At 39.2% G+C, this 11,555-nt stretch overlaps 2 protein-coding genes and 1 long non-coding RNA gene across 3 annotated transcripts; 2 read left to right on the plus strand and 1 right to left on the minus strand.

Annotated features, from left to right (window-relative positions):
• Window positions 1–47: 47 nt before the first annotated feature.
• LOC136435063 (NADH dehydrogenase [ubiquinone] 1 beta subcomplex subunit 11, mitochondrial-like) lies at window positions 48–6,726 on the plus strand. The gene is made up of 3 exons (XM_066428244.1): window positions 48–287; window positions 4,591–4,727; window positions 6,259–6,726. Exons 1-3 carry the CDS (start codon window positions 75–77, stop codon window positions 6,407–6,409), a joined length of 501 nt encoding a protein of 166 aa, XP_066284341.1. The 5' UTR covers window positions 48–74; the 3' UTR covers window positions 6,410–6,726.
• Window positions 1,334–2,613, minus strand: LOC136435064 (uncharacterized). Its single transcript, XR_010755805.1, has 2 exons — window positions 2,101–2,613; window positions 1,334–1,980 (listed from the first exon to the last, which is right to left on the minus strand). It is a non-coding gene; the product is annotated as an uncharacterized lncRNA (long non-coding RNA).
• A 1,962-nt stretch (window positions 6,727–8,688) lies between the features above and the next one.
• LOC136435072 (uncharacterized) lies at window positions 8,689–11,423 on the plus strand. Its single transcript, XM_066428265.1, has 3 exons — window positions 8,689–8,932; window positions 9,427–9,669; window positions 10,092–11,423. Exons 2-3 carry the CDS (start codon window positions 9,445–9,447, stop codon window positions 10,302–10,304), a joined length of 438 nt encoding a protein of 145 aa, XP_066284362.1. The 5' UTR covers window positions 8,689–8,932; window positions 9,427–9,444; the 3' UTR covers window positions 10,305–11,423.
• The last annotated feature ends 132 nt before the right edge of the window (window positions 11,424–11,555 follow it).

Here is an 11,555-nt window from a genome sequence, read left to right on the forward strand (position 1 = left end):
TTGATAGTTTGCGTCGTGAAAAATATGAAAAACTGAAAGTTTATTCTAACCTTTGACCTTCTCAGAGTACCAAAATGGCGTCGCTCCTGGTGAGCGGAGGTCGCTCCCTCCTTCGCAAAAATGTGCTCCAAACCCTTGCAAGATGCCAAGTGGCAGCCCTAAAAACCGGCGCAGGTGGAGACAAAAGTACCACGGCTGAAGTGGTGGGAGAAGAAAAGAAACTGCATCTTCCCTTGGGAGAAACGATAGTGAGACGAGGTGACCGTCCTGGAGAACTCAAAGATGAGGTTTGGTATTTCTTTCCTAAAATGTTCTGCATGTTTTACTATCGTCCATACTCCTGTATTGCTTTCCTATACCTTTATTACAAACTTCATGTCTTTAAGAGCCATCCTAAAAAGGTCATTTGCCACCATTATTTCTTCATACGTGACAAGCTCCAAGACATACTCTTCATGTCTGTGCTATTTTGTTTACTCTGGTAGAACAGTAGTACTGTGTAAAACTGTCAGTTGACCTTGACCGTAAATCGTAGTCACGGTGCTCGGGGAGGTGGGATATATGTCGTGTTGGTAACGGAATAATACCAGATTTGTGTCGGTTTTTCCCTGCAGCTTTTACCGATGTTGAACCCGATACAGATCCAGAAATCAGGCTAAATCAATGGAGTTCGCCCCTTGCTTTCCCGATAGCCTTCCTATATATTACCGACGAATGTCGGGCATGTATCGGTTTTCACGCAAAAGGTCACTCGCGGTCATGATGGGTGTCAGGTCCCGATTATTACGATATTGTAGCAATATCTCGTCGGACGAGTTAGACATTTTTTTCCATTGTTTTCTAATTACCGTAAATTTTCATTGATATATTTTCGTCAAAAGGCAAACCAGGTCATTGAATTATTACCGTGTTGGTAGATAATTTTGTTTGTTTGTTTGTTTGTTTGTTTGTTTGTTTGGGGTCCTTTTTTTAAAACTCCGCCGCTATTGTTATTCGTGGATAGTTGACCACTACATAATGCTGTTTATAGCTACATCTCATGTATTCCATATTCGTCTTTTCAGATTCGTGACAACCGGCGGGCCAGTTATACCGGCCGTGCTTGAGGATGGGGACGGACTTTCCGGACACATCGATTCATTTTAATAAAAAGACAATTGTTCATTAATTTATTCGTTTTGTTCCCGTTCAGGTTGCTTTCGTATTGATCTGTTTGTTTGTTTGTTTGTTTGTTTGCTTCGGTGTTGGTTTTTTCCAACTGTTTGTTTCATGTCACTAACACCTGACGTTCCCCGGAACTAACAAGTTCGGAAAGCTAACATGAACTCACATAAAATTTTCACAAATTATATTCTATTAACAAAATAACAGTAATCACACTTGACACGGTCACAATAGATATGTAAAATCTGTTAAAAGCACGCTTACCATAGTCACATTAGATATATATAATCTTGTTGGCGATCATCGTGCAAATACTAAGCTAAAACATTAACAGATATAGAGATCATGGCAATCAATGTAACCTTTTGGCTCATTGTTGCATCAATTTTAGAGTTCTGGGGAAGAAGACCTGTTCGTGCCTCTTCGTACGGCTCAACGGTACTTTGTTGGCTGAAGTTTGTCTTAGATCGTACTTAGTGTCTCCGGATTTCACAAGGAAGTGCCGGCAGGGGTGTGTTTCGTCCGCCACCACCCTACCGAACTCACGCACGGATGCCTCGCGTCTCCGCTTCTCCAGGGTTGGCAGCTGGTCGGAGGGGATTCCAATAATCCTGCAGCAGGTTTTCTGTACCTTCTCGACCTCGTCAGACAGCCCACGAGGCAGTCCTCCCCACACCGGTGAGCCGTACTCTAACACAGGTCGAATTAATGTTGTGTAGATCTGAAGGAACTTGAAGTTGGTCCACAGGAGTTCAAGCATCGAGACGGATTAACCACCATCGGCTGCATTTTTCCGGACCACGGTAATTTAGTACGCTGTATGTGAACAACAGAAGAAATACTGAAATAATATGATAATGTAAATTGCTGAAATAAATCAGGAAATACAATCAAACTACGAAATGAAAGTTGCAAACATTAAGAGAGATAACGAACTTTGTCGATGCAACTCAGTTGTCCAGCATCCGTAACTTTCGTCTTGCCCGTATAAATTTCTTGTCACCGACGGCAAACGAAGGACTACTGAGAAACGAATGACTACTGAGAAGAAAAGTATTAGTACTCCTAGATGGTAACCGGGGTGTTATGATGGTCATATCAATGAGGTTTTATCAAACATTCCATTACTTTTACTGAATCTCGCACTGGATAAGCGACTTTAGTTGTAACGTTCAAAACATGCTGCGACTTGACTAGTGACTACGGGATTCGGAATTATATTGTCAATTTATTTTCATGTAACGAATATGATTATGGAATATTGAAATATTCCTCCCAGTTTTACTGCTGATTCTTGCCACAGTTCAACCAAACACTACGTAGCGCAAAAATCAACGCTTCTTCCCGCGCGAAGTACAGCGATTTGGGCCATTAGAAGTTGACGGCTCCACGAACAATTAAAAAAGAACGTTTGTTCACAAACTGTTGGGATGTTTTCTAGTTTCAATAAAAATGATCGCCATTGTTTCTAATTGTAAGTAACAACCAATTTTTGTTTTCTTTTCCAGTGTCCCAACCAGGCTAGGAAAGATATCTGATGATGGCTCACGTGCTTTGTTAGCGTTGGCAAAGACGCCGTCAGAACAAAACGACGTGTCAACTAGTAGAAGTGCAAAGACAACACCCAGAGACCTTCATCAAGGAGCAGAGGTTGATTTAAAAAAATAAACAATAACAAAAATTTGAACATGATAATATAAACATAAGATGATGAAGATAAAGAATAAATTAAAGTAATGTTGACTGTAACAGAGAAAAATAAAACATAAAAATGGATCGTTGGGCTCGAACCTGTACATATTGCCTGCTTCGGATTGATGGACAACAACTCTACCAGGTGAGCTATCAGCGCTGGTTACAATCACGTTCGTTATTTTACGTATATGATATGGGCACTTGTCGTCTGTTAAAATGAAATCGCGTCAATTCTTTATATTATCACTTTGTTAGCGAACGACGACCACCTAATATTTATTAATGAAACGAAATGAGTGACAGAAACACGTAACGTTCGACCGTAGAACAATGCAAGTGTATTCATTACGGACTCAGCTGTGGAACGCCACGTGATGGGCCGTTTGTACTAAAGTGGTTTGAAGGTATTGTTACCCCGCCGCAATATTTAGCTCACCGCGATACGCCGCTTGCGTTTGCGAACAAATGGCTGCCGTACGGCGCCGCGAGTTGCAGGTTCTATCCCGGGTTTGTGCTTCCGCGTTCTTTGACATGAATTTCCTTGGTTATTAAGAATTTATCGATGTTTCCTCGAGTATAATATCTTAACTATGCTTCCCATACTTGCCGATTACAGACTTCTACGGAAATATCGTTCCTTTCAATATTTTATTTTTTGCCGGTTGTAATAAAAGTTTTATTGACACAACAAACAGTACAGCGAGTTCCGCACGTTCTACTACAAACTACGTACAAACTAAGTCTTATAACTAAACAATAAAAGTTAACATCCGTAAATGTCAAATATGGTGCTGGAGAACAGCTGATCGATTATCGTCTGAAGTTTCCTTTTTATTAAGCTGCATGCCGCGACGACCACGTGCTTGTCTTTCCGCTGTCAATCATGCAGTGTCCATGGTAACCAGTACAGCGGCTACCCGTCAATCAACGCCGTTGCCATGGTTTCATCCAAGCCGGGGAGTCCCCTCCGACGTGTTTGTTACTTGTTGCCTTGACGACCGGCATCGGAAGTCTGTGGGAAAAAGAAACGACGTATTACCGACAAATTTGTCGGGAAACCATGGGTTTTTTATCAGGAATTATCAGACCGTCGGTGAAATAACGTGTGGATGTCGGGAAATGTACATCGACCGATGCAACACCGATGGTGCTCCGACCAGTGTAAAATCTGGAGGACAACTGTTAACATTTCCCGATACATTCCCAGATAATCGTGACTATGTATTTCCGACATGTTTCCGGTGTATACCCGACCTCCCTGTGCACCGTGAGTTGCCTGATAAGAACTTCGTGAGAAAGTTGTATTTTATGGAGTGCTATCGTAAACATGTCTGGAGTCCATTCTCTGCCTTTTCTTGCAATCAATGGAAAATGACACCTCCAGCTATTTTATTGCTTACTATGACAATCTGGTATATTTCTAGTTTTGTGAAACTTTTACGCAAGGTAACAGTTACTCAAGCAACTGAATAGGTTTTGAAAAAGTTGCTTGAGTAACTGTTATCTTGAGGATCTTATTACCTGGATGTCTAACCTTCATCAGCGTGTGAAATGTTTTAGTTAGGATAATTTCTGGAGATACATGTACATATTAAAAGATGAAACCATACAACTACTTCATCAGTTAATGGTCTCTCTAAACTACATTCAAGTTCTATTCAAACATAATTTGAGATAATTTGATGTAACAAATGCCGTTTCATCACCATGTTGTTACTTCCTTCATTACAGGACATCAATTGGGAATGGAGAGGTTTCAGTGAGGACCCTATTGAAGATATGAAGAACCACAGAGCACTTTTCTTCTGGGCTATCTCTGTTTGCCTGGTGCTGGGACCCGTCTATCTATACTACATGCCGGAAAGATAGTAAGTCTTCTTAAGTATTAAGAGATAAGATTTAAGTTTTAACACCCTTGTTTTTGCCCAGGGCTGTCTCCAAGGCCCATCCCACCATCCTGGGATGGAAATTTGCTTGTTGCCTGTTGGGACTTTTACCCTGCCCTGTCCGTCCACAATATCTGAACTTCATGAAATTAACAAAATGCAGGGCTCGAAGTTAACTATGTCCCTATGTCCCGGGGCCACCAAAATTTGACCTGGGACAACTCAATAATCAATTCGGGACATATTTGGGACAATCAGGGCTCCTGAGTGCCACTGTGCTCCTCCCTTGTGAAACTGTATACTGGTCCCCCCCACTGTTTTTGGTGTGGTACTAGTCTTCTCAAAATCAATCATCATTTATCACTCAGCATAGTGAAAGGAAAGCCTGTCCCAGCTAGGCTGTGGCACATGTCTGCTCCCCTGACAGGGGGTCAGCAGAGGGATGGTCACACCTCATTTACTTGACTAAGGTTTGCCCTGCAAGATTAGAAATCAAACATTTTCGGATTTATTCTACCTCCCCAAGAGCCACCGTATCAATGAAGTCTTTAAACTCTGCAGAATTATGCTTTTTCTTTTATAACCTATTAAAATACATTATTTCAGGTTGTTAACAATATTTCTGGTTGTTAACTTTGTTGAAACTTGTGTTTACTACTGAGTGTATATACCTTTGCATGTATTATATTTTTCAAATTTCATGCAATTTTCTATTTTACAATACACAATTTTGTATATAACTAAAAAAAAAATTCTAACACAGATTAGCTTGGGCTCAGGTCCTGACTTGAGTATAGGTCCAAACCTGAACATGAACCTCTGGAACTGAATGCAGACCCGACACTAAGTTCATATCTTTGGCCCTGGTTGGGACACTTCAGGACACTTTCGGGACAGTTGAAATCCACTTTTGGGACAATGTTGGGACAGTAGGGGAAAAAGTTAATTTCGAGGCCTGAAAATGTATTTTCATATTGATATTGATTAAATACATATCAGATTTAACAATGAAGAGTAATTATATAACAACATGGGCTCCCAAACAATGACTGGGGTGGGAAAAGAAATTAAATCTGGAGACAGCCCTGCATTTGACTTATTGTTCATTAAAGACAGACAGAGTTGATTGTGTTTATCTCTAACATTGTTGGCTCTGTTGGTATTTTGGGACTGTTTTGTATTCTTAGTCAATAGTTCCAAAGATTCCATTGCATTTAATGACAATCTCTAGTACTACAGTGTATCTATCATGATATTAGCCTGAGTGTCATCCTGTTTCAGTTCCAGGCTCAGCCTTCACGGTGATATTACAATGTATCATCAATTCATAATCCATCAATTTTTATGGTCAGGAATAAGTCTAGGATATCTTCTTGACATTTATTTTTCCACCAATTTATTTAGCCTGACCATTTTGAAAAGCTTTCAGAATATACATGTACATTGATGTATTGTAAGTCCATAATTTTTTTCCACCGATAACTGTGCTAAAGTTGTCTGCTGTTATTTTCAGCATGCGTGCCTGGGTGAAGAGAGAAGGAAAGATGGAGTATGCGCGGCGACTACGGGAAGGTGGACCACTCATAGACCCCAACGTAGTTGACCCAGCAAAGGTCATCCTGCCTCCAGAAGAGGAGGTCCCAGAGCCGCTGTATACTCTCTGAGATGTCATTTTCGGATGGCATAGTTTATAAACCCTTCTGTGATTTTTGTTTTTGGAAGCTTCACGAAACTGAATAGCTTAGTTGCATACTGGTAATGATTACACAAATATTTGTTACATCACAAGCACCATATTAACCATAAGACTTTTGCTGGACATAAAATTCATAGAGTCTTGCTTCTTGCAACTGAGGCATATTAAACTTGATACACAAGTATTCATCTAAAATGGGTTGCCTTCTTTTGAGTTTGTACAGAGTTTTATGTGATTTGGTGTCTTTTGTCTGAAATAAAGACATACTCAACAACTTTTACCATCCTTCAAGTCTACTGTGTCAACATTTGTGCATCATCAAGTGGCTACAGATAACCAAATAACTGAGGTGCAGTGGTATGTAGAGATCTCTTAAATGTTATGTTTGTATTGTATTGCATTGAGAGAAAATACAACAACAATAGTATATTGCCTACGCTATGAGTGGTTTATTTCTTTCAATTTGCCATGCAGTGTCTTATCGACAGTAGTGTTCCTGTTATTGAAATGGATATAATTGCAAGTGGGATGGCCTAACTAGATGTTCAAAAATGATTTACTGAGATGAAAATTCAGGTCGTAAAAAAGAATCATCAGACCAAATTCTTTTATGAGCTTATCAAAGAAGATGCCATTGTGGCACTCCGGTGACATGAAATGTTAAGCTTTTGTTCAATAAACAATATACATGTACATAGCTTTGCACATGATCAACTAGTATTTATCATCAATTATGCAAAAAGAGGCCCTTATTAACATAATTTTATTCAACGATGTTAACATTCACATAACTTCCCGATGCCACAAAAAAAGTATTAAATGTATGAAATTGCTGTCATTTGCCAGTGTGGAATTATACAAGTTACTCATTAAGTATGCAAATTAGACCCACATTTGCATATTTTCTATCTATTAACAGTCCTCTCTTCCTCAGTTACGATTTAAATAGTCATATCATGGAACAAAGCCGATTTTTAAAGTTGCCTTATTAATTATGCAAATTAGAATCTGATTTGCATAATTATTGTCCAATCATACTAAGCATCACACAAGCTATCCACATACCAAAACTCATGACCATCCATCAAGGCCATCTTGTTATAGTATTTTCTCATTAATTATGCAAATGAGGTCTTCATTTGCATAGTTCATATCAATTAATATTTCTCTCTTCCTCAGTTACATATGTCACATATTTCAGAGTCCTATCATGGAATTTGGCGGATGTATAAACTTTCCTCATTAATTATGCAAATTAGATACTGATTTGCATAAGAAGTGTCTAATCATGGACATCATCACTCAAGCTATCTACCTACCAAAAATCATTACCATCCATCAAGCCCTTCTTGAGTTATTCCCTTTCAAAGTCAGACGCAAAACCTGCTCCTGCAGTTCCAAAAAAGCCGCTAGGGGGCCCAAACCCACACCACTTACTCTCTGTCCAAAGATCTATCTACCACTCAAAAATAAGTTCCATAGCATGTCCGGAACACAAGTTATCAAAACAGGAAGTTCCGCTGCAGTACCGTAAGAAGCCGCTAGGGGGCCCAAAATCTCATCGTTTTTAGGTCTCATCAAAACCTACCAACATACCAAATATCAAAACAATCCATCAAGGCATTCTTGAGTTATGCTGTGCCACTACAAACAGACAAACAGACAAACGCTACCCTCTGCATAACCTTCTCGGCGAAGGTAAATATATAGAGAGCTAGCATAGGTTATCTAAACTTCCAAATAGCTTGTGCATGTGTTGCTCAGGAATTTTGCATGGAGAAGCAAGTTACCAGAAGAAAGCCATCTTATTCGATTCTGGAATCCGTCATGTCTTTTTCAAAAAGTCACAGTGATATACCTGGTATTATGAACGTAAGGCCAAATATAGCGCAGTAAACTATAAATACAGTGCAATGTGCATTAAGTATGAAGACAACATCAGTATTTTACATTGACTATGCCAATAACAGATCTAACGTAAAGGTAACTGTTTATGTTACCTGTAAGGAAGGGAGTCAGAAACACCTGTTAGCTGCCCAGAAATGGATAAATTCGGCCTGATGAAAATTCAATATTAAAAAAAAGTAAAAACATGATGAAACAAGACTTCCATCTTAAAATGATTTTTTTCATCAAATATAATGGCATTCAACATAATATATCGAAGAGTGAAGTTGGAAAAATAAATCATTTTTGATGAAAAACAAGGCAGGCACTGATTTAGTATCCGCGGCCACCCCGAGGAATTTTCTTTGAAGCCTGGAGAGGCTCGTCATCAAAACACTGCGCAACCACAGGACAGAGGGTGTCCATATTTATTCATTGCTCGACAGTTGAATTACAATTTCCATATAAGATATAGATTAATTCAGCATCCAGTTTTGTAGGGATTCTATTCGGAACGCCAGGAGGACCCGCCCTGATTTAGTATTCGTGGCGTTGAAGTTGGAGCTGCGAGGGTGGACTCTCAGCTGTTGTGGAAATAGTTCAGGTAAAGCCATACTGTAGCATGTTTACAGATACATGATGTGATATGCATGTATGTAAACACTTGTTGTCGTAACACCATGGTTAAAGGTGGCTCATGTGCAATATTTTTGCAGCTGTCACTTTAAACTAAATGAAATTCCGCATAATGTTTTTGAATGAAGGGGAGGGGGGCTTTGGTAAATATAAAGGTGATAAAACATCTGTAGAAAATACACGCCACATTAGAATTTTGTTACGTTATATTACCTCCTGTTTTCAACATATTCATTAGATATTCAACACATATATCATGACTGACAGGAAATGCTTTTGTTGTTGTTGCCGTAATTGGAGCAATCAAAATGTGTCAATGTCTACTGAGTCAATTCTTACACAATATATTATTTGGAGCCAAAAATTTATTTACATTATGTAACGTTTAATAATAATAGATTGGTTTCTTGATGAAGGTTAAGATATACCAGTATGTTTGCTAAGTTGCTGTATTGTTTACAGTAAAGCTGTATTCCAGCCATGGCAGTGAAGTCACCCCCAATCTTCTACCACACCTCCATTCCACACAACGCTCCCATAGCCTTCACCACTCCCCTGTCCAAGCTGTTGGCCCAGCGAGCTCGGAGCTTCCTGTGTTTCGGACAGTTCCTGCACGGTAGCATGTTCCTGATGCTGGCGTTTGTTGCCATGGCAGTGGGCTGCTCGCTGGAACCTCTCAAATCACCAGACCTGGCTAATGCAGTGGTAGGTAACAGTAGTGGCCTCACAAGTAGGGTGGAACTGTTTCATCTACATGATGTACATATAACGTTATATGCATACTGTCAATGTGTAATCTGCACCATACAATAAACCAGAAATGTATGTTGAAACTTGCCTGGGTGCTAGCTCCTGCTTGCTTACATCTGCCAGCCTCTTTATTAAATGTTCAAGGCTCTTGCACTTCTTTTCCATGTAAGTCTTTTGATACTTTTCGTCATCATTAGTTTCTTATTCTGCAAGTGATTGACATGAACCTGAGCGCCACAAGTACAATGAAAAACATTTGATAATATTAACAAAAGTTGCATCATCATAACAATATTCATCATAACAATTGTAATGAGCTTCAATGACAACAAACATCACAAGCTCCCATTTTGTTCCGCACATCCTGTCCTTCCCAGATCTTATTCTGCATGGTGGTGTCCACTACTGCGATTACCTTCACAGTCCTCCCGGTCAGCATGGCCGCATCCGCCGTCAAGGAGGCACGGCAGCGCAGCAAGGCCCCCGTCACAGGACCAGTGGAAGTGGATGCATCATTTAAGAAGACCCCCTTTGAAGACAGTATTCAGGAGGAAGAAAATACTGCGCTTTTGAAGAGTGTAGCCATATAAACCATACTTCTTCTTCTTCTTCTTGTGATTATGTGCTCAACCTCATCATGCTGAGGGCTACAGCACAGTATCTTGGTCAAGGTCAATTGGGGCACTGGTTGCTCGCAGTCTACTAGTATTTGTGTTTTGTGTCCGGTGTTCTCTGTCCCCTGGCTCCTCAGAGGGCAGGGGCCCCACTCCCTGACCGTCACCCGGTGCTGGGGGACGGCGAGTGTAGATGTTCAAACTAATAGTAATGTTTAGTACTTACAGAATTGACGTTCAGAACGCACAATTGCCACTAACTGGATAGCTTGGCTTAGTCCGGATATAAATGGCTAGCAGCCTTCATGAACAACCCTTAAACATTTGATGTACAGATGAGAAGTTAGAATTTAAAGGTATAATCTTCAATGTTCTTCATAAGATTATAACTTACCACATACATGTACAATACATATAATTGTACCATTATATGTGTAATGATAGCTATTGTTGTCTGAATTACAGTAGGATTTTATTTATGACAGTGTAGGACTGTAATAATCCAGATTATAAGTAAACCCTAGCAGTCCAAAATGTCCTGTTAACTCTAGGACTTAGATGTGCTGTGGCTGTATATGTTTGATTAGGTGATGTTCACAGACTGTGGGGTGGTATAAATATTTAAATTTGTTTTCTGTACAATTTGAACATGTAGATTAGTTAGGCCAAATCGACAGATAATACCACCATAGGGCTTCCTAGTATTTGTTGCTTAATTCAATTTATTTGGAGTATTAACTTTTGATGTGTATGTATTAAATCAGGACTTTCAGTTTGAACTGAATAAACCATTATTATTATTATTGTTGTAATTATCATTATTAGGACTAATCAAGCCAGTCACACATATTACTTTTTTTTTTTTTTCTCTTATCCCATTTATGGCATATAGGCTTTGATTCATAAAATTATGATAAATGTACTTCAATCTGCAGTTATGCAAATAGCATTCCACTATCACAATAGGCCATACTAGAAATTTGAACTATCAATTAGTATGTGGCATTAGTTAAATTTGTATTTTATCCAATACCGGAACCATTATATAATCATAAAGAGAGAAACTAATAAATGTGGAAGATTCATATTGAAAAAGCATTGCAGTCATCATTATTATTTCTATCTAAATGATGAAGGTATAATAGAGTATGTAATATGCAGTGTTACCCTTAATGATCATTTCATACTTTCCACAATAGTACCCTTCAACTAATCCTGTCTAAATGA

The sequence above is a fragment of the Branchiostoma lanceolatum genome, chromosome 5 (genome assembly GCF_035083965.1).
Source record: "Branchiostoma lanceolatum isolate klBraLanc5 chromosome 5, klBraLanc5.hap2, whole genome shotgun sequence".
NCBI classification, from domain to species: Eukaryota; Metazoa; Chordata; class Leptocardii; order Amphioxiformes; family Branchiostomatidae; genus Branchiostoma; species Branchiostoma lanceolatum.